Here is a 23001-nt window from a genome sequence, read left to right on the forward strand (position 1 = left end):
TATGCTTAAGACCTCCCACCGTTTTTGTAGCCCATCTTTGGACCCCCTCAATTTTTATCAATATCTTTTTGTAGGTGAGGTCTCCAGAACTGGACACAGTATTATTCCAAAGAGAGTCTTCCCAGCACTCTATACAGCAGGATCCCAATCTCCCTCTTCCTGCTTGTGATACCTCTAGCTATGCAGCCAAGCATCCTACTGGCTTTCCGTACCACCTGGCTGCACTGTTCACCCACTTGGAGACTGTCAGAAATCACGACCCTCAATCCTGCTCTTCAGATGGGCCACAACATGAAGGATTTAAGGTTTCACTTGTTCCCATCACCCCTTCCTCCCTGCAGGGACCCAGCAGCACCAGGCAATCTGCAGCCAAAGGGGGAGGGTGGCTGTCCTGGCAACCTCTCTGTGCCATCCAAAACATGGCCATGGATGAGGCCACAGGAATGCCACTGGAAGCGCTCACCACAGACGGTGGGGCAGAAGTTGGAGGAGGAGGGGGGGCAGCTCCTTCCCGCCCCAAAACTGCCCCCCGAGAGGCGGGAGACCACCCCGGGCTCAGGAGCAGTCAGAGGGGAAGGAGGCTCACCCAGTTTGTGCCCTCAAACATCTTCAGGTCCAGTGGGTCACCCTGGATCTTCCCGTCCAGCAGCAAAAGCGAATGGCAGCTGGCCATGGCCCTGCAGAGCGGCCCCCAGGGCATCGACCCCCCTGAGAAGCTGTGCAGGCTCTGGAAACTGAGGGGAAGGGGAGGGTCGGTGGGGGCTGACTTGGGTTCAAGGCAGGAGGGGGCAGTTTCCCCTTGGCAGCCCCCCCACCCCACCCCCGGGCAGCTGGCAGGAGAATGCCGGGCTCCTTGCACGGCAACCCCCCTCCTTCCCCCGTCTGCCAGCCTCCTTCCAGCCCCCCCCCCTGCCTACCTCTGCTGCTGGCAAGGAAGGGCGCCCCCACAGATCCAGCCCATCCCTCTGTCAGGGTCCCGGTCTGGGTTAAAAGAAAGCGCCAGGATTACACAAGGACGAGTGGCAGGCACAGCGTGTGTGTGTGTGTGTGTGTGTGTGTTTAGAAGATGAATTATTAAAAAGCACAAGAGGGGAAAGAAAACAACGACAAAAATTACAAACACAAGAAAAAAAAATATGAAGAAAAACGTGCCGATGTAGAAAGCCAACCCTCGAGGGAGGGCCTTCTCTGTGGCCGCCCCGGCTCTATGGAACCAACTTCCCCCCGACATCCCTACTGCTCCCACCCTGCTGGCCTTTTCCCAAAGCTCCGAAGACCTGGCTTTGCCGGCAGGGGCCTGGGGGGCCCACGAATCCACAGCTTGATGGCCAACTGTAACAATGGCGTGTCTGTACAGGGGTGTGTTTTTTCTTCTTTTCATATAATAACTTTGTATGGGGTTTTTTTAGTTTGTTATGTTTTAACCTCAGTTAAGTGTTCGACTTCTTTCACTGTTTTGTATTTACTCTTATTGTACTTATGCCGCTGTTGTAAGCCACCCTGAGTCCTTCGGGATTGGATGGCATAGAAGTCAAAGGAAGGAAGGAAGGAAGGAAGGAAGGAAGGAAGGAAGGAAGGAAGGAAGGAAGGAAGGAAGGAAGGGGGGAGGGGAGGGAGGAAAGGAAGAAAAGAAGGAAGGAAGGAAGGGAAGGGGGGGAGGGAGGGAGGGAAGGAAGGAAGGAAGGAGGAAGGAAGGAAGGAAGGAGGAAGGGAGGGGGGAGGGAAAGGAAGGAAGGAAGGAATTAAATATACGTCATCCCTGTTGAATGTTGACAAATATTTCCATTTGCAGATGGAGAGAAAGGAGGAGCCGGGGGGGGGCAGGGGGGGGCAGGTCTGAAGGGAAGAGAATTCTGCCGGGGGGGGAGGTGAAAGGAGGATGACAGAACAAGAAGAGCTGGAAAGGCCCTTGGGGGTCATCTAGCCCAGCCCCAAGCAGGAGACCCTAGACCACTGATGGCGAACCTTTTGTGGTTCACGTGCCAAAAGGGCGTGTGTGTGTGCTGGCATGCGTGCATGTACCCCCCTCATTTCCTCCCCCCCCCGTGCATGCGCACCCCCACTCGCTGCCTCTGTCCATGCGCTCAGGTCTCACTGAAGCCTGGAATGTGAAAAAACGGCCAAACAGGCAAACCGGAAATTCAGAAAATACATTTTTTAGTTGTGTCTGTGTTTGTGTTGTTTTCTGCACTCGGGGGGTTTTGGAGGCTCCCCAGCGCCCCCTAGAGGGCAAGAAACAGCACAACGGGCAAACTAAAAGATGTGTTTTCCGGACGTCCAGCACCCAGAGGGCGAAACGGCCTTTCCCACGGCCCGAAATTACCAGCTGGGGCTGATTACACTTATTTATTTATTTATTGGACTTGTATGCCCCCCCCTCCAAGGACTCGGGGCGGCTCACAGCATATGCCACAAGAAACATAACAATACAGGTCCCACAGATTGGGCCTCCTCCGGGTCCCGTCAAACTAAACAATGTCGGTTGGCGGGCCCCAGGGGGAGAGCCTTCTCTGTGGCGGCACCGACTCTCTGGAACCAACTCCCCCCGGAGATCAGAACCGCCCCTACTCTTCCTGCCTTCCGCAAACTCCTCAAAACCCACCCTTTGCCGTCAGGCATGGGGAAACTAAACATCTCCCCCTGGGCACGTTGAATTTATACATGGTATGCTCGTGTGTATGTATCTTAGTATATGGGTTTTTTAAAATTTTTCAATATTTTAATTAATTGGATTATGTATTGGATTGCTTTTCACTTGTTGTGAGCCGCCCCGAGTCTTCGAGAGGGGCGGCATACAAATCCAAATAATAAATAAATAAATAAATAAATAAATAAAATAAATAAATAAATAAATAAATAAATACAATTCATCCCAGTTAATATACTAAAAAGATTCTTAAAAATTATAACTTTAAAACCTTCATTTGCATTCATTCAATAAACCACACTGAACATTCATTGGTCAAGAGGAAAGTCTAATGTCCCCAGGCCTGGCCGCAAAGATGTGTTTTTAAACTCTTTCGGAAGGCGAGGAGGGTGGGGGTGGGGTGAATCTCCAGGGGGAGCTGATTCCAGAGGGCCGGGCCCCCCACAGAGAAGGCTCTTCCCCTAGGTCCCGCCAGTTGACTTTGTCTGGTCAACAGGACCCTACAGGAGACCAACTCTGTGGGACCTCACCAGACGCTGGGATTCGTGCAGCAGAAGGCGGCCTCGGAGGTAGTCTGGTCCTATGCCATACAGGGCTTTAGAGGTCATAAACCAACACCTTTGAATTGTGTCTGGAAACCGATGGGCAGCCAATGCAGTCCGCAGAGTGATGATGAGATATGGGGCGTGCCTTGGGAGGCCCATGACCACTCGTGCAGCTGCATTTTGGACGAGGTGAAGTTTCTGGACACCCTTCAGAGGCAGCCCCATGGGCAAGGTCTCGTCTGCCCTCCAAAATGGCTCCGCGTGGTGCCACCTGTGACAGGGGAGCCATGGTTTGCCATCACGGCCCCTCGACTGGTTTTCAGACACGTGGTGCCCAGCCTCGTCTTAGAAGCCTCCATTGATGGAGCATCTGCAGCTTCTGGGAGCAACTTCCAACCCCCCGATTGATGGCCCTTGGCCCCTCCTGAGGACCTGGGACAGCCCCCCCTCCCAGAATTTGGCCCAGCCTCCCCCAGGAGAGCTTCTCCCGCACTCCCTTCATGGCACCCGGACCAGAATATCTCCGGGACCGCCTTCTGCCGCACGAATCCCAGCGACCGGTCAGGTCCCACAGAGTTGGCCTTCTCCGGGTCCCATCGACTAAACAATGTCATCTGGCGGGACCCCAGGGGAGGAGCCTTCTCTGTGGCTGCCCCGGCCCTTTGGAATCATCTCCCCCCAGAGATCAGAATTGCCCCCACCCTCCTCGCCTTTCGCAAGCTCCTTAAAACCCACCTCTGCTGTCAGGCATGGGGGAAATGAGATATTCCTCCCCCCCAGGGCCTATACAATTTATGCATGTCTGTGTGTATGTTTTGCTTTTTAATAAGGAGTTTTGGGTTATTTTAAATATTGGATTTGTTATATGCTGTTTTTATTATTGTTGTTAGCCGCCCCGAGTCTACGGGAGAGGGGCGGCATACAAATCAAACAAACAAACAACAAACAAACAAATAACCCCCCCCCCCCCGCCCTGCACGCCCCCCACGCACCTTATCGAAGCAGACCAGGTTGACCTGGCCGCAGATGTTGATCCTCTGGGGGCTGATGCAGAAGATCTTCCTCTTGGTCAGCCTCCGCTGGGCGTAGACGATGCTGGTGGTCAAGGCCGCAGGGATGACGGGGGGCACGGGGATGGTCAGCAGCAGGAGCGCCATGACCACCGTGTCTGAGGCGGGTTGCTGGGAAAGGACAGGACCCAGGTGGGGGGTGGGCAGAGCGAGCCCAGGACCTCCCCCTCCCCCAGGAAGGCAGCCCTGAGGGGGGAGGGGGATGATGGGCAGTTTCACATTATCCCTGGGGGGGGGGTTGGTGTGTCATTGGCAGAAGCAGGAAAGACCAGGGAAGAGACCGTTACAGGTATTCCTTGACCGATATGACCACAATTGAGTTCAATGATTCTGTCACTAAGCGAGTTTGGCTCCTTTTTATCATCTTTGGACTTTAAGGCAGGGGGGTGCAGGGTTTAGGGTGCTCACGGCCAGCTGTAGTTCAGCAGTTCAAATCCCCACCACTGGCGCGAGGCTGACTCAGCCTTCCCTCCTTCCCAGGGGGTCAAATGAGGACCCAGAGTGTTGGGGGGCAAGAGGCGGACTCTGGTAAACCGCTTAGAGGGGGCTGGAAAAGCACGAGGAAGGGGAGATAGGTCTTAGTGCTGTTGCTATGGCTCTGGTTTCTCACAGGAAAATGCCAATCTGGCCCTTCCCAGCTCTGCCAGCCTTGCGCCTCTTTGTTTAGGGGAAAGCCCACAGGAAGCAGAACGGGGGGGGGGGGGGAGAGGAGAGACCGAACTGGGAGGAAGAGTCTCCAGCCCGAGGGGGTCTGAGCTGGGCCTCTGCTTTTGTGCCCAGCCAGACGAGGGAGGAGCCCAGCAGCAGCAGCAATGGAAGCCTGGTGTCTCCTGCTTGCCTGCCACGTTGTGCATTTTGGGGGTGGGGGGGCTGCTTCCGGGACCCACCTTCTTGATCACGTACACGCAGATGGCATAGATCATCCCCAGGAGGCCGATCACAGCCAGGCCCACGATGAACTGAAGGCTTGTTGGTAGAGCCGGAAGTTCAGGGCTTCGGGTACAGGATGGACCTCACCAGGTCTCCCTTGGCCGTGTGGAAGCCTTCCGGGAAAGAGGGAGGAGCGGAGGAGCCCAGTCAGTTGGAAGGGGCCCGGGAGTCTCCTCGTCCGACCCCTCCCACTCAAGGCAGAGATGGTGAAGCCTTTTCTTCTTGTGTGCCAAAAATGGAAGTGTGTTTGCGCACCTAGCACATGTGCGTGCCAGCACACAACGCCCTCACACGCAACACAGTGCACATGCCCACATCTAAGTGGATGCGTTGGGGCCCGTTTTTCACCCTCAGGCTTCCATAAACCTCCGGAGTGGGGAAAACGGCCCAACAGGGAAACGGGAGTTTGGAAAAACGGACTTCCTGTCTGCCCGTCCGGCCGTTTTCCGCACTCCCGGAGGCTCTAGGGAAGCCTGGGGAGGGCACAAGTGGACAGCCTCTTCTTGACAGATGTCTGGGGTGTTTTGGAGGTGGAGTGGATCACCAAACCCTGAAAATGATTGGTCCACCAGGTTGGAGGGATCGGGGTCCAGACCGGATGGTGAAGAAATATCAGGTGCCCTGTATCCAACTTGCTCCTTAACTGAAAAAAGAGTCTGAATTTTGGGGGCGTGGACCTCATGAAGAAATTATGAGAAGATTTAAGCTCTTGCCTAACTGAGGGACTCCGAGGCCGGCTACATTTGTGATCAGGAGTGGTGCAAAAAGCCATAAATCTCTTCGTGCTGGTTCTGAAGTCCAGGGATCTGTCCCTCTGCTTCACAACCTGTGGACTCCAAACTCCCAGGACCTCTGCTGGATCAGGACTTCTGGGAGATGAAGCCCCACGGGTCATAAAGTTGCCATAACTGCCGGCGACTGCTCTAGGTTGAGCGCCCAGCGCCCCCTCCAACTGGTGGGGGAAGGCTCCTTCCCCCCACCCCCAGACAGGTGCTGCCAGGGCCCCACCCCCACCCCCTGTGCCGTTTCCAGGGAGAGGGAAGCAACCTGTCCTGGACTCACCTGTTTGCAGAACAACCGCCCGCACCGGCCCTGGGGCCTGCCCGCCTGGTCTGGATCACCTCTGTGCCACAGAAGAGGGACGTGCGCCGGTAATCGCCCATCCCGTGGACCTTCCAGGGCTGGGAGTTGTCCAAGCAAGGCAGGGGGGTCTTGGAGACCGGAACGCTCTCACCTAAAGGCCACGGAAGAGCCACGCAGTTCAGCCCCCCCCTCAAGACGAACACCTATAGAATTGTCTATGCATTGACTAGGACTGTTCTTGAGTGAGATGTTTGCCAAAGTAAACAATAATTTATACACTTAATGTAACTGGATTGTGTTACTGAATTGTTACTGTTGTTGTTGTTATTATTATTAATGTTTTCAAGAAAAAAATACTTTTGAAGCCCAGCTGCCTTTTGAAGAAGCACTTTTTGGGATCCTGCCCTGCCCCGCCAGACCCACAGGTTGGCGGGAGGGGGGAGCGGGCCCACCCCAAGATGCACGTCTGGCCGGCTTGTACCTGTGAGCATCCCTTCGTTGACCACGCAGCTTCCCTCCAGCAGGAGGGCGTCACAGGGCAGGGAGAAGCGCTGGCCTTCCAGGAGGAGGAGGTCGCCCGGGATCAAGTGGCGGGACTCCACGGTGGAACTCCCTGGCAAGGGGGAGAGAGCGGGAGCGGGAGGGAGGGATGCCCCCCTGGACGAAAGGCATCGGACCCTCCGTTTCGGAGGCCAGGAGAGGTCGGTGGCTCCAGGAACAGCCGGACGGAGTTTGCGAAGGAAACGGGTGGGAGGTCTGTCTTGAAGACCCCGCTTGGCCCTCTGGAGAGGGAGGGGCTCTGCCTCCATGACAGGCTCTTGGTGTGTCCAGGCAGCCGCTGTGGAAGCCCCCTCCCCAAGGGGTCCGCAGGCCTTCTAAAGGGCTGGGCTGGCGGGAGGAGAGGGGCAGGAACATGGGGGGGAAGGTCATCACACCCACCTTCGCCTTTCGTCCAGACTGTGACTTGCACCTGGTTGTGTTCCTTCACCAGATTGTGCAGCTTGATGGATTGCTGGAGAGGGGTGTGTGTGAGAAGGTTAAAGGGCTGGGGACGGACATGGGGGGCTGGACTAGATGACCCACAAATTTCCTCCCAACTCAAATAAATAAATAAATAAATAAATACATAGATAGAAACAAATAAACATAAATGGATGAATCCACAGCTGCCTCTTTCGTCCTGCCTCCCCAACAGGGGAAGAGAAGACAAGTTCCAGGTCCTGGGGGGTGTTAGATTTTGCCCCATTTATCCATCTCTGCCCCCCTCCCACAGCACCCCCTCCCCCTCACATCCCCCGCCCAGGTGTGGGCAAGGGGGAGGGGCCCTGGGCTCTCAGGAGTCCCTGAAGGGCAGGTGGGGGGGTGCAGGGACAGGGTGGGGGTCTCTTAGCTACCCCCACAAAAAACAGACACCCCCCAAGCAAACTGGGGGAAGGGACCTCAGACAAGGATGCAAGTAACCCCCCCCCCCGGAAAAAAAGACAGCCCCAGGAAGCCAATGCTGCTGGGTCCCTTGTGGGGAGGCAGAAAGAAGGAGACCCCCACCCCACCCCAAGGGGAGAGGTCTGCAGGATCCCCCACTGGATACAGCCCCTCAATGGGCTCATCATCTCCCCAAAGGCAGCGTTGCAGCCCAGGAAGTGCTGAGTCCCTTGAGGGGGGGGTCACTCCATCTCTGAAGAAAGGCAGAGGACAGAGAGCGCTCCTCCCTCTCCTCTGCCTCCCTCGCAGGGTTGTCGTGATGAGGAGGGAGGGAGGGAAATAAAGAGGCTGGGGGCAGCCCCGGGGTGATGGGTGGGGGCTCCTCCGTCCAGTGTCCAGTGCGGAGGGCAGCTGACCTGCCGGAGGTCGTAGATGGTGAGGCCGATGGAGAGGACGGAGAGGATGACGATGGCCGAGGAATACTCCACGTAGCCCTGGGTGTACCAGAGGATCAGGGTGAAGCATTGGAAGACGTAGAAGGGGTTCAGGATCTGACGGAAGAGGATCACAGGTGGGGCAGCCCCACAGCACCCCCAGGCCCCCTCCCCCTTGGAGACACCCACCGCCCGTTGGCAGAGCAGCCCGGGCATTGCTGGCACCCTCAAGGCCTCCCCGGGGCTTGACCTCCACCCGGAGTGGCCAGCCAGCCCTCTGCCAGCCCTGCGCTGACCCCTGGTTGCCAGCAGATGTCCAGCCCTCTGCCAGGCCACCGGGCTGCCCACGCCAGCCTCCTGGGCAGGGCTCTGCTGCCAGGACGCCCCTCCCTGCTGCCCAGCACCCACAGCTGAAGGGCCTCTGCTCCCAAGGGTCACAAGATGCCCTCTGGCCTCCCAAGTGGTGGGCACCATCCTCTCTGTAAGGTGGCCGGGAGAGTACCAGGCCCTTTCAACCCCCACCCTGACAACGTCCCTACACAGCCCTCACACCCAAGACAACTAGGCACGAAGGACAGTTTTTCCCCTGAATGCCCTCACTCTGCTAAACAAATAATCCCCTCAACACTGTCAGACTTTTTACTAAATCTGCCCTTCTATTTCTACTAGTTTTTCTCATCCTTCCTATCATCCTTTTCCTCCCACTCAGGACTGTAGGACTGTCACTTGTTGCTTGTATCCTAAGATTTTTATTAATGTTGATTGTTTCTTCATTGTTTATTTGACCCCTATGATCATCATTAAGTGTTGTACCACATGACTCTCGACAAACTGATATTTTTCTCTTATGTCCCCTGAGAGCTTCTGCACCAAAGACAAATCCCTTGTGTGTCTGATCACACTTGGCCAAGAAAGAATTCTGTTCTATTCTATGTTCTGTTCTGTTCTTTGGAGGAGAAGACCCTGTGGCCCCCGAAGGAGGAGCCCCTCCTGGGATCGTCCGATTCGGCCCCTTCCCCTCTTTGCCTGAGGTCTTCCAGGATAAGGGGTTGGGGCTTTGACCCCCAGGAGCCCCCAAGGTTCCTCGCTGTGCTCCCCCCCCAAGCCTGGCTCGAGACGGTCCGGTCACCTCTTTGAAGAGCAGCTTCCAGACGGGGCGGATCTCGATCTCGATGGAGTTGGGCCCACAGACGGCGCTCCTGGAAGGCGGGAGGGGCAGCGGCCTCAGCCCAGGCCGCAGCAGTGGGGCAGGGGCTCAGGCAGAGGGACCCCTCCCAGCCAGCCCAGATGGGGGGGAGGAGAGGGGCTCCCCGCTCAGAGGACCCAAGGCCCAGGCCCAGGTGAGGGCAAGGGGGTTTCCTCCGGCCTCCTCTCTAGGCAGACGAGCTCTTTGGAAACACTCTGCACGGGGGGGGGGGGGGGGGGCTGACGGTGGGGCCGGGGGGGGGGCTACCTGAGCTCCTTTTCCCTCCTCTCCAGCCCTTCTCCAAACCGGTGGTGGATTTGGTAGCAGGTGTTGGCGTCCTGGAGCGACCTAGAAAAGGAGCCACAGCAGAAGATGCAGGCGCTGGACAGGAGGAGCCGTCCGGGTCGATCCTCCTCCTCCTCCTCTTCCTCCTCCTCTTCCTCCTCCTCCTTTTCCTCCTCCTCCTTTTCCTCCTCCTCCTCCTCCTCTTCCTCCTCCTCTTCCTCCTCCTCTTCCCTCCTCCTCCTTTCCTCCTCCTCCTCCTCCTCCTCCTCCTCCTCCTCCTCCTCCTTTTCCCTCCTCCTCCTCCTCCTCCTCCTCCTCTCCTCCTCCTCCTCCTCCTTTTCCTCCTCCTCCTCCTCCTCCTCCTCTTCCTCCTCCTCCTTTTCCTCCTCCTCCTCCTCCTCCTTTTCCCTCCTCCACCTCCTCCTCCTCCTCCTCCTCTCCTCCTCCTCCTCTTCCTCCTCCTCCTTTTCCTCCTCCTCCTCCTCCTCCTCCTCCTCCTCCTACCTCCTCCTCTTCCTCCTCCTCCTCCTCCACCTCCTCTTCCTCCTCCTCTTCCTCCTCCTCTTCCTCCTCCTCCATTTCCTCCTCCTCCTCCTCCTCCTCCTCCTCTTCCTCCTCCTCCTTTTCCTCCTCCTCCTCCTCCTCCTCCTCCTCTTCCTCCTCCTCCTCCTCCTTTTCCTCCTCCTCCTCCTCCTCCTCCTCTTCCTCCTCCTCCTTTTCCTCCTCCTCCTCCTCCTCCTCCTTTTCCTCCTCCTCTCCTCCTCCTCCTCCTCCTCTCCTCCTCCTCCTCCTCCTCCTCCTTTTCCTCCTCCTCCTCCTCCTCCTCCTCCTCCTCTTCCTCCTCCTCCTTTTCCTCCTCCTCCTCCTCCTCCTCCTCCTCCTCCTCTTCCTCCTCCTCCTTTTCCTCCTCCTCCTCCTCCTCCTCCTCCTCCTCTTCATCCTCCTCCTTTTCCTCCTCCTCCTCCTCCTTTTCCTCCTCCTCCTCCTCCTCCTCCTCTTCCTCCTCCTCCTTTTCCTCCTCCTCCTCCTCCTCCTCCTTTCCTCCTCCTCCTCCTCCTCCTCCTCCTCCTCTTCCTCCTCCTCCTCTTCCTCCTCCTCCTCCTCCTCCTCCTCCTCCTCCTCCTCCTCCTTTCCTCCTCCTCCTCCTCCTCCTCCTCTTCCTCCTCCTCCTTTTCCTCCTCCTCCTCCTCCTCCTCCTTTTCCTCCTCCTCCTCCTCCTCCTCCTCCTCCTCTTCCTCCTCCTCCTTTTCCTCCTCCTCCTCCTCCTCCTCCTCCTCCTCTTCCTCCTCCTCCTTTTCCTCCTCCTCCTCCTCCTCCTCCTCCTCTTCCTCCTCCTCTTCCTCCTCCTCTTCCTCCTCCTCCTTTTCCTCCTCCTCCTCCTCCTCCTCTTCCTCCTCCTCCTTTTCCTCCTCCTCCTCCTCCTCCTCCTCCTCTTCCTCCTCCTCCTCCTCCTTTTCCTCCTCCTCCTCCTCCTCCTCCTCCTCCTCTTCTTCCTCCTCCTCCTTTTCCTCCTCCTCCTCCTCCTCCTCCTTTTCCTCCTCCTCCTCCTCCTCCTCCTCCTCCTCTTCCTCCTCCTCCTCCTCCTCCTTTTCCTCCTCCTCCTCCTCCTCTTCCTCCTCCTCCTTTTCCTCCTCCTCCTCCTCCTCCTCCTTTTCCTCCTCCTCCTCCTCCTCCTCCTCCTCTTCCTCCTCCTCCTTTTCCTCCTCCTCCTCCTCCTCCTCCTCCTCCTCTTCCTCCTCCTCCTTTTCCTCCTCCTCCTCCTCCTCCTCCTCCTCCTCTTCATCCTCCTCCTTTTCCTCCTCCTCCTCCTCCTCCTCCTCCTCTTCCTCCTCCTCCTCTTCCTCCTCCTCCTCCTCCTCCTCTTCCTCCTCCTCCTTTTCCTCCTCTCCTCCTCCTCCTCTTCCTCCTCCTCCTTTTCCTCCTCCTCCTCCTCCTCCTCCTCCTCCTCCTCCTCTCAAGAAGCGGAAAACTCACCCAACTCGGACAAAGTGTTTCTCAGAAAAATCCCAGACGTAGCGTATTTTGTGCACCTGGATATATCTCGCCTACAAGAGCAACAGGAAAAGGTTAGGAGGGGAGGGGTCCCTTCAGCCAGGCCTGGGGGGAGGAAGGTGGTCCGTGTCCTTCAGGGAGAGGCGGAGGGTTCAGCTTGCCTGGGGAGGGGCCAAGGGGGCAGGGAGAACGGGACCCCCCCTTCACCACACACCACCCTCCTCCACCCCGCAGGGCCCCAGGAAATGGCAGAGGTGTCCAGAGGTGATGGGCAGGCCATGCTGGGCAGCCTACCTTCTCCCCGGATGAGGCCACCGCCGTGACCCTGGCTGGGTCCTGAGCCAGTGGGGCACCTGGGGGCCCTAAAGCAGCCAGGGGGGACGCAGGCAGAGGGGCCAGGAGCCTCCAGATGGGGGGGAGGGGGGCAGGTTAGGCTGCAAATGTTCCCACAGGTCAAGGTTTCCATGCGCCTCGCTCTGGCCTCAGGCTGTGCCACATGGGACCTGCCACAGCAGGAGGGGGAGCAGGAGGCTCTTGGTAGGGTTCCCCCCCCTCTGGCAGCACCAGCGGCCCCTCCCCGCCTGCTCCCATCACCACCACCCCCAGCCTTGGCTCACTCTCATCTCAGGCATCTGGATGGCCTTGCGCAGGACGGAGTGATTCTCTCTGCCGAAGCTCCAGCCGGACTTCTCGGTGCCCAAAAGAGCCTGGAAGTCGAGGTGGGTCACCTGCTTCCGAGAGAAGCTCCTGCTCTCATCCTGTGGAGGGAGAGGGGGGAGAGGGGGGAGGGAGAGGCTGCTGGGAGATCCAGACCCCTCCGTTCATCGCCTCTGGCTTGTCTGCTTCCCCAGGAAACCTATTGGCCCCCCTCTCACCACAGCCGCCCGTGAAATCTTGCCACGCTCAATCTATGCCTGTGCAAAGGGAAAGAGGAGGAGGAGGAAGGGGAGGGGGCTCCGGTTCCCTGTCAAGCCGGGGCAGAAGTTGGTGACAAATCAACAGCTTGTCACACTATCTATAGAAGGCCTGATGTTGATGGGAACTTGGATGCAGCCCCAAAGCATTCTTTCAAGAAGTTCAAGGCCATCCTATGCCCACCCACCTGGGTGGAAGCGGAAGGAGGCCTTGCCACGCTGGATGTGAACTCTCAGCTGGGTGGGAACTCAGGTTCAGGCTTCCCGTGTAGGTGCCAGGACGGCTCCGGCAATAAGTGTGACTAGGGCTCTGATTTAAATTTGGATGTTGCCTGAAACCTTGGCAGCATTAGGTCAAAAGAAGGAATGTGTGACCTTGTGGCCAAAGAAACAAAACCTTTGTGAATGGCAGAAGCCCTGGCTTTCCTCCCAGGAAGGAGGAGCCCTGCAGAAGACAGGAAGCCTAAGCATGGCAGAGCCTCGGTGGCACAGTGGTTAGAGGGCAGGGCTCAGCCTTCAAACCAGGACCCAGATTGTTGGGGGCAAGAGGCGGAAAAGCCCCGTGAAGCGGCATAGAAGTCTCACTGCTATTGCAGATGGACACGAAGGGAATCAGGTGGGGTCAGAAGGGGGGAGGGAGGGAGGGGGGCACCTACCGTGGTCCTGAGCAGCACCACCTCGGCCTCTTCCAGGCTGCAGGGCTGGCAGGTGGCCCAGACGCCCCAGGCGGGTTTCCAGTGGAAGAGCAGCAGGAGGCCCCCGCAGGAGAGGACGTAGGCAGCCAGGCACAGGGCCCTCCGGAAGCCCCCGTGGGCCTTGTAGCCAAACATCTCCTGGAAAGGAAGACCCCGCCGTGAAGGGGGCGTCAGGGCTCCGTCCCACCGCGGTCAAAGCCCACCTCGGGGCTGCCCTCCAGATACACAGCCTGCAGGAGGGGGGAGGGCAGGGCCTGCGGGGGGAGCCAAACGGGGGCTCAGCCTAGGATCAGGGGATCAGACGTCCCACTTTTGGCGGGGCAGTCCCGCTTTTGAGCAATTTGTCCCGCGTCCAGCGACGTTTTTAAAAAGTCCCAGTTTTTTTTAAATGGAACCTCTGGTCACCACTGTTTGTTCAATTTATTTCTAAAATTTCTTAAGTTTTCTAGAAGTTGGAAGCCCCCATATGCCTTTAAAGCCGCCGTGGTTGTTGTTATTATTATTATTATTATTATTATTATTATTATTATTATTATTATTATTATTATTAATTAGATTTGTATGCCGTCCCTCTCTGTAGACTCGGGGCGGCTCACAACACAATAAAAACAATTCATGACAAATCTAATAATTTACAATTTAAAATATTTTAAAAGCCCCATTATTAAGCAGACATACATACAAACATACCATGCATGAATTGTATAGGCCCGGGGGAGACGTCTCAGTTCCCCCACACTTGACGACAAAGGTGGGTTTTGAGGAGTTTGCGAAAGGCAAGGAGGGTGGGGGCAGTTCTAATCTCTGGGGGGAGCTGGTTGAGGAAAAAGATGGTGTGAGAGAACATGGGGAACGTCATGTGACTTTCCCCTTCTCCCCCCACCTCCTCAAAGAAGATGCCCCTCACCCACCCGGCCATCCTGCTCGTCCAGGTGGGGACCCCGAGCCTCTCCGCGGACACCACCGAAGCCGCCTCCCTCCTCAGCAAGTGGCCCTGCACTGTCCAGGCCAGGAGGAATGACACCTCCTTCCCACGGCCCACTGTCCTAGAGGTAGTTTTACGCACACACACACACACACACAGAGTTGTCTGTCCCTCCCCATCCCCAGCAATGGTGTCCCGCTTTAGATAAATTATAATCTTGTCACTTTAGGCCAGGACAGGGATGGCGAGACTATGGCACGCGTGCCAGAGGTGACACATGGAGCCATATCTGCTGGCACACAAGCTGTTGCCCTAGCTCACATCCAGCACACATGTGGGTGCTCGCCAGCTGGTTTTTTGGCTCACACAGAGGCTCTGGGAGGGTGTTTTTGCCCTCCGGGGGGAGCAGAGAAGGGCATTTTTGCCCTCCCCAAGCTCCAAGAAAGCCTCTGGAGGGTAAAAAGTGGGTCTACTGGGCCCACTGGAAGTCAGGGAATCTGATCTAACCAGAGTTAAGATTAATCCATCTCTTCATGTTGAGCAAATATTGCTGTCGGTGTTCCCCAATCTGAGGAAGCCACAGAGGGGGATGTGGTCTGAGAATGTGACTCTGACTCTGTCATTTTGTTATTCTGTTAGGCGCATCTGTTCCCTAAACTCTGTTCTGTGTAAGTCAGACGCCGGCAGAAATTAAAGTTCACGCACACACACAGCCAGGAAGTATAAAATTGAGATTTATTGCTTAAAACAGGCATAGCATAAAGGGGTTGAATGTCAAAGGCATATTTAGTCCGTTCTGGTGGTATTCCCAGGCTAATGACCCTCAGATAAGCACAGTCTCAGGCCCCAATCCAAAAGCTCACTAAAAAGTCTCTGATGTGATTCTGTCAATCTCCCAACTCACGGCATTTTGGCAGAACTCTCTGAAGAAGCAGTTCTTAAATCTGTCTCAGGCAGGAATTTATCTATGAGCCACAGAGCCTGCACCCCTCCATTGTTAGAATGTTGTTGCTCACACGGATTCATCAAGAGACCTCCCCTTATAGAGTCACAAGGTGAGGCCAAGTGTTCTATAGAGCTATTAACACAGAGACCCCCTTCCTTCTCAAATCCTCTTGCCTGCTCATCCTCCTTCTCACTCTTGTGTCTATAAGACCCTCTTCATCATCTTCTGAGTCACTCAATACCACCTCTAGAGGTGCCACAGTCTCTGGTTGGCTTCCAGTCTCTAACTCCTCATCCTCTTCACTCAGACTCAGGTGCCTAGGATACCAAAATGCACCCATCTCTCGATCCCCAAAATCCATGATCAGCTGAGCATGATGTGGACCGTCCGTGACAACTTTGTCATCTTCAGCTGCAAGACACGCTGTCCTCAGATGCCAAATTCTTTCTTTTGTGGTGCAAAAAAGATCACCTGTTGTCCTACTTTCCATCTCTACTGTTCTGCCATTATGTCTACCAAAGGTCAAGGGTGGGACTACCACAGGCCCCTCTCTCTGGGAACAGTCCAGGCTAGTGGCCCCTGGCTTGTTCCCAGGGCCCCGGGAATCTTTGCATCAAGCAAAGCAATTCAAGATGAAGCTGTTTTGGGCTTTGCAAAAACAAACTAGCACAAGAAGCAACGGATGGAAACTAATCAAGGAGAGAAGCAAATTAGAACTAAGGAGAAATTTCCTGGCAGTTAGAACAATTAGTCAGTGGAACAACTTGCCTCCAGAAATTGTGAGTGCTCCATCACTGGAGGTTTTTAAAAAGATGTTGGATAACCAACCATTTGTCTGGAGTAAGGTTTCCTGCCCAAGCAGGGGTTGGACTAGAAGACCTCCAAGGTCCCTTCTGTTATTTTACTCTATTCTAAGTGAAGCTGAGATGCCTTTAGGTGACTGTTGTTCGCCAAACAACCATGGATCTGAACTCAGGCCCCACCCAGCAGCTTAACCCAGGGAACCTTGGAGAGGAATTGGAGATGAGTCCAGCAAGCGATACTGCCGCCCAACCGGCTTGGCCAGGTGAGTGAAAGACGGGAGGTTACTGCAGGCCTCACTTGGGGCTTTTGCGGGGCTTAGCCAATCAACCGGCCTTTCATTTTGGTCACTTAGCAGAAAGTTGTCAGCATAGAAACTCCAGAAGGGTTTTTTCAAAAGACTTTGTTTTCCTTGACGACACTTTGCCTCTTGTCACTCAAGGAGCAGAGGGATCAAACCAATATTTGCTGTTTGGTAGAAATCATTTGTTAGGAATTAAGCTTTGTTATTGGCTTCTGCTTATATGATGTTATAGTGTCAGAAATTAGTCGTTAGGAACTAATTCTAGCTTATTATACTGGTTGGCATTAGTGCAAAGTTTGCTATCTCATTACTGAGGTGGGATGGTACAGTGGTTAGTGTTCAGCATTGGAGGCTCCTTCAGCTAACTCCTTGCTGTAGTTCAGCAGTTCAAATCCCACCACTGGCTCCAGGTGGACTCAGCCTTCCCTCCTTCCCAGGTGGGTCAAACGAGGGCCCAGATTGTGGGGGGCAAAAGAGGCTGGCTCTCTGTGAACTGCTTAGAGGGGGCTGGAATAGCCCTGGGAAGCGGTGTGTAAGTCCAAGTGCTACGCTAGTGCTCTCTGAGTGGCTCAGGGAAACTTCTGGGACCGTACAGGGTTCTTCAGGTCAGCTTCTTCTTCAGAACAGCAATAGCCCTTAGATATCACTTCATTATGCTTCACAGCCCACTCTGAGCAGACTACAGAGTCAGCCTCTTGCCTCGCCCCCCCCCCCAAACCTGCCTCCTCGTCTTATCGACTTTGGAAGGATGGAAGCCTGAGCCCACTGGTGAGATTCAAACTCTTGGCCGTTGGCTGTCAGCAGAATTCACCTGCAACGCTGCCGTCTAGCCCCTCCCCTTTGGGACTCTTAGGTGGTTTCTGCTTTAGGCTGTGGCGAGGGGGGCGTTTGCCCAGGTTCGCCTGGTGCACCAGTTGCGGCCCTATTTGGACCAGGACTCATTGCTCAGTCACTCATGCCCTCATCACCTCGAGGCTCGACTACTGTAATGCTCTCTACATGGGGCTACCTTTGAAGAGTGTTCGGAAACTCCAGATCGTGCAGAATGCAGCTGCGAGAGCAATCATGGGCTTACCTAGGTATGCCCATGTTACACCATCACTCCGCAGCCTACACTGGTTGCCGATTAGTTTCTGGACACAATTTAAAGCGTTGGTGATGACCTATAAAGCCCTACATGGCATTGGACCAGAATACCTACAGGACCACCTTCTGCCACACGAATCCCAGTGGCCAATCAGGTCCCACAGAGAGGGCCTTCTCCGGGTCCCGTTGACTAAACAATGCCATTTGGTGGGTCCCAGGGGAAGAGCCTTCTCTGTGGCAGCCCCAGCCCTCTGAAATCAGCTCCATCCGGAGATTTGAACTGCCCCCACCCGCCTTGTCTTCCGCAAGACCCTGAAGACCTATCTATGTTGCCAGACATGGGGCAACTAATGTATCCCCTTCTCTGATCATTAACAGTTATGTGTGGTTGTGACTGTATAGTATTGATTGTTTTTTAAGATAGTGGGTTTTTAGTTATAGTTTTAACCATTAGATTTGTATTGTACTGTTTTATTGCTGTTGTGAGCTGCCACGAGTCTTTGGAGAGGGGCGGCATACAAGTCTAATAAATTATTATTATTATTATTATTGTTATTATTATATGTGGTTGGGGTCTCCAGAAGAAGAGGCCAAGCCATGTTCGGATGTGGGTGCTTCCAGAAGGCCTAAGAGGGAGGGGGCTTAGAGATGGTGGGCCCAAAGAAGGAACCAAAAGATTTTTTTTAAATCCTGGAAACTTTTGAAAACAGGGTTGCAGATTGACAGCCCTCTCTAAGCAGTTGACAGAATCGGCCTCTTGCCCCCCACAATCTGGGTCCTTGTTTGACCCACCTCGGAAGGATGGAAGGCTGAGTCAACCTGGAGCCAGTGGTGAGATTTGAACTGCGGAAGTACAGCTGGCAGTTAGCCGAAGTAGCCTGCAGGGCTGCACTCTAACCACTGCGCCACCCCGGCTCTTATCTACCAACAGGACTTTTGCCACCAGGCCAGAAAGAGATTGAGAAACGGGAGGGACGCTAGATAATCTTTTGGGTCATCATGTCAGAGATCGTTCCTGACCTAAACCGATCGACAGGGTGGCCACCGTCTTCTGACTTCCTCCGGGGTTCCCCACTGAGCTTCCTTGTGAGACGCTGGCAGAGAGAAAAGTCACTGGGGAAACTGGCAGAGGAGCCTCAACTTGTTCTAGTAGGTTTCCTGCCCCATCCGTGCACCTTCACTTGCACCCTCAATCAATCAATCCGAATAGACTTGGAAGGGACCTTGGAGGCCATCTAGTCCAGCCCCCTGCTTAGGCAGGAAACCCGACACTACTTCAAATGATTATCCAACACCTTCTTAAAAACTCCCAGTGTTGGAGCATCCACAACCTGTGGAGGCAACGTCTGTTCCGCTGATTGATTGTTCTGACTGTCAGGAAATTCCTCCTTAGTTCTAAATTGCTTCTCTCCTTCTTCAGATTCCACCCGTTGCTTCTTCTTCTACCCTCAGATGTTTGGGAGAATAGGTGGACTCCTTCTTCTTTGGGGCCACCCCTGAGATGTTGGAAGACTGCTATCTTCTCTGCCCTGGTCCTTCTTTCCATTGAACCAGCCAGGCCCAGTTCCTGCTGCGACTGTTCTTCATGTGTTTTAGCCTCCGGTCCCCTCATCCTCTTTGCTGCTCTTCTCTGCCTTTTTTCCAGAGTCTCAACATCTATTTTTACATCATGGCAAATATTCCAAGTGTGGCCTTAGCAAGGCCTTGTAAAGTGGTATTGACCCTTCGCATGATGTCGATTCCATCCCTCTGTTGATGCAGCTGAGAACTGTGTTGGGTGTTTTGGCAGCTGGCTCCTATTTCAATGGTTGTCCACTCAGACTCCAACCTCCCTCTCACAGTTACTACTATTGTCCCACATACAATAAGCCTCCCGTCCCCTGATCTTCTTGGGGGCTCTTCTCTGCACCCTTTCCCTCCCCGGCTGGCCCCCATCCTCACAGCCCCCCTCCAACCTGTGCAGCCCCTTATGAGCCTCCGGTGACCCTCACCACTTCTTCCAGGGACCCCCTCAAGCCCCCATGCCCTCTCCCTGGCCTGCCCCATGCCTCTTGCACCCTCCTGCCAGCCCGCATCACAGCTCATGCGCCTCCTTGCTCCCGCCCCCCCTCCGTCCCCCAACCCAGCAGCTTCCCGGAATGGGACTGTTCTCCTCGGGCCCCCTAACCTTTGCCACCAACTTTTCTCCTTGGCTGAAACGGCCGTAGCCATTTGGCCCAGCCCTTCCTGAACGCTCCCAGCCCCACAGGGGCCAGATGGGGTCCGGAGCCTCCACTCAGGCCAGAAAGTGGACTAACTGAGGACATGTCCGGTAGCATTCCAGGGCAGGGCAAGACTTCCGGACAAGGAGAATAAACGAGTGAGGCTACTCTGCAATTAAGGAACATGAAGCTAAGATGCACAAGGAAGGTTGCAGGGCCCGGGCAGAGATAAACGTGCCAGACCTGCCCTGCAGAGCAGCAAAACTTTCCACCAGCATCTTGGCCTGGCCGTCTTTGCAACCACCCACATGACACCTCGAAGGAAGAAGAGCTTTCCCTTGAAGTACTTTTCCTTGCTCGGTATGTGCTATGGCAGAGTTGTACTCTGGCTATGCTCAGGAGCTCCGTTCTAAGAGGCGTCATCAGACTCAAAGGGCTTGCTTCCTTCCCGAGGTCACTTTTGCAAAAACGGAATTCTTCCATAACCAGCAGAGGAGGCGACTTTGGATGCAATGCAAATCAAAACACTCGGGGGGGGGGGTGTGACAGGAGTCTGGAAGAGCTGATGAGGAGCCCCGACTGAGGGTGGGGGTGGGGGGCAGAGGCCAGCTGACTGCAGGGAGAAGCAGTCCGGCCCTTCAGAGAGAGCACAAAGGAGCTGGAGGAGCGGCCAAAGGGCTACTCACTGAGTAAAGGTGGGGTGTCCACGCTGAGAGACACACGCTCTCCTGGTGCCAGACGGGCTCATCGCAGAGGCCCCTCAGCAAAGGAGATTTTGCTCAACCCCAAATGACATTTTTAAATACAAACTGCAATTGAGAATCAGCAGCTCTGGGGTCATAGAATACAGAATGGAATGGAATAGGAATAGCACAGTTGGGAGGGGCCTTGGAGGTCTTCTAGTCCAACCCCCTGCTTAGGCAGGAAACCCTACACCACTTCAGACAAATGGTTATTCAACCTCACTCCCTCCCAGCCCTGGGGATGTTCCCTCCTTGGGTCACAAAGCCCCTGCAGGAAGGGAGCCCAGCTCAGGGAGCCCTGCAGGTTCCCCCCCCCCCCCCCCCGTTAGTTAGCTTGCTTGTTTATTGATGGGTTTGGATTTGGACTCTGGGCAGCTCACAGCCAAGGAATGAAACATGCAAGGCCACATTAAAACAATCTAAGACAATTCAAAAGAATGAAAACAGTTTTAAAAACCCCTGTGCATCATTAATGGCCGGATGACGATGGCCATGAGGTGAAGGGCCCAAGGCCTGTGGGAAGAGCCCAGTCTTGGCGGTCCCTCCCTGAGAGTTGCATCCCCCTCCCACTCTGGCTCCAGAACGGTCCCCTTCCAAACTATGACCCCTCCACAACTGCAGAAAGCCTCCATCTCCCCCACCACTACCACCACCCGTGGACACAGGCATGGACCACCACCCCAAGGGCAGATGTCTCCCCCACCACCAAAAGTCCCTTCAGGCAGGAAGGGGGATTCCCAGAACCGAAAAGACCCCGATGCAGCTGAAAGGCAGCAAAGGGGGGATTTGGGGTTGGGGGCTTTGAAGGATTTTGCCCCAACACTGAGCCTCCTGAAGCAGCAAAAAGAAGGGGGGAGGCCCGGAATGGGATGGGAGGGGGGGTTGCTTGGGAGGGAGACCAGACCTGGACAATGCCAGCTTCTCCCGTTGCCCATGGCTACCCCCCCTCAACCGCTGAGAAAGAGCCCTGCCAGACTTCCTGCTATAAGGACCGGGGGGGGGGGAGATGGGGTCCCCAAGCATCCCCCAGCCACGGGCCCTGGCCTTCAGCTGCTTTTCCCCAGGGCAGCTGCTGGGTGGTGGGGGGGCAGCACCGGGCTGGCAGAAGTGGGTGGAGGGAGGAGAGGGGCCCCTCTGCCCTTACCATCTCGTCGTCCTCCCCCTCGTTGAGCAGGGCATGTTGGGAGTCCATTGGAAGCGTCCTCCTCAGGGGAGCCGGTCACCTCGGATGGAGAGGAGCCGGCCGGCACCCTTCGCTTGCCACAATTTGATCTCCCGGGCGGGATCTCCTCCTGGCGCGTAATATTCCTCCCGGAGTTGTGCAACTCCTAATTTTGCAATCACCTGAGCTGAGAAAACCTGTTCCCATCGGCTGCCCTCCAGATGTTATATAAGCCCTGTGGGGGGGGGGAATATGAGTGACACGTGGGAACGGGACTCCCAAGTTCCAGCAAGTGGCTGCATTTGCCCATCCGCCACTTGGAGTTCCGCAAGCCCTTCTCCCCCTGTGCATGGACCTCCATACCCATAATCCCCGGGCATTTGTCTTCGGCTGGGCAGGAATGAGACCTCTGAAAGCTGGCGTTGGGGATCAGAGCCCCAGGGTTGATGCCTGGATGTAAACGGAGGACCCAGCCACTGGGAAGGGCCCCCAGAGTTGGTCTTCTCTCGGTCCCGTCAGCTAAACAGTGTCGGCTGGCGGGTTCGCAGGGGGAGGGCCTTCTCTGTGGTGGCTCCAATTCTCTGGAACTAGCGACCTCCGGAGATCAGGATTGCCCCCTGCTGGCCTTCTGGAAAGCGTTAAAGACCTGGGTTTTCCAGCAGGCCTGGGGCTGTTGAGCTGACGGTGGCCATGAAGGGTATGTGTGGCTTTTAACTCTTGGATTTAAATTGTTTTTTAAATTGTGTTTAGAAGTTTTAATATTATTTGTATGTTTTATTTTTGGTTGTGAGCTGCCTAGCGTCCCTGGGGAGTTGGGTGGCATACAAATTGAATAAATAAATTCCATCAATCAATCAATAAACCCCATCCCCCAATTAAAAGGTTCCAGGAAAGATTGGGGGAGAATGAAAGAAGAGCAACTTGAGTTGGGTTGGGTTGAGTTGGGTTGGGTTGAGTTGGGTTGGGTTGGCTGCTTCATGAAAGGAGGAGCCCTGCCTGCCCTTCCCAACCCAGAACGAGGGCCGGCCCCGGCACGGATCAATTCCCGATCGTCAGTCCTGAGTCACCCAGGCTGGGAGGGCATCTGAGTGGGCAGAGGCCTTGCCACCACCCTTCCCACCCAGCACTCATCATCATCATCATCATCATTATCATTCTTATTATTATTGTCAATACAACACAGCAAGCGAGATCACTATGCTGGATTTCATATTTCATCACCAGTCAGGCACTTCCCAAGCACCCAGGACTGTGTGATGTAGATTACTATTATTATTATTATTATTATTATTATTATTATTATTATTATTATTATTATTCCTATGCCGCCCTTCTCTGTAGACTTCTCTGCTTAAAAAACAAATATAACATGCAAGAAACCCAAAGTTAAAAATCTAATCTAAAACCCCCGGTTATTAAAAACAGTCGCCCACATTTACAGTCATGCGTTCATGTCACCAGCCAGAGCAGACTGACAGCACTCAATGGCCCCAGGCCTGCCGGCAAAGGTGAGTTTTTAAAACCTTGTGGAAGGCGAGTGCAGATCTCTGGAGGTAGTTCATTCCAAAGGGCCGGGGCTGCCACAGAGGAGGCCCTTCCCCTAGGCCCCGCCAGGCGGCATTGCTTAGCT

General features: G+C 55.1%; 1 protein-coding gene across 1 annotated transcript in view; it reads right to left on the bottom strand.

The window, feature by feature from the left end:
- Nucleotides 1–23001, bottom strand: part of LOC139168642 (probable cation-transporting ATPase 13A5) — a 29128-nt gene that overhangs the window by 377 nt on the left and 5750 nt on the right. The window contains 18 exon segments of the mRNA XM_070754262.1: nt 587–734; nt 918–958; nt 961–981; nt 4185–4373; nt 5150–5226; nt 5229–5252; nt 5255–5305; nt 6255–6288; nt 6290–6426; nt 6757–6888; nt 7215–7287; nt 8114–8248; nt 9261–9330; nt 9585–9665; nt 11577–11647; nt 12212–12352; nt 13165–13341; nt 21354–21606. Of these exon segments, the coding sequence (XP_070610363.1) occupies nt 587–734; nt 918–958; nt 961–981; nt 4185–4373; nt 5150–5226; nt 5229–5252; nt 5255–5305; nt 6255–6288; nt 6290–6426; nt 6757–6888; nt 7215–7287; nt 8114–8248; nt 9261–9330; nt 9585–9665; nt 11577–11647; nt 12212–12352; nt 13165–13341; nt 21354–21401 (1650 nt within the window). The 5' untranslated portion in view covers nt 21402–21606.

This window comes from Erythrolamprus reginae, chromosome 5, assembly GCF_031021105.1.
Source record: "Erythrolamprus reginae isolate rEryReg1 chromosome 5, rEryReg1.hap1, whole genome shotgun sequence".
NCBI classification, from domain to species: domain Eukaryota; kingdom Metazoa; phylum Chordata; class Lepidosauria; order Squamata; family Dipsadidae; genus Erythrolamprus; species Erythrolamprus reginae.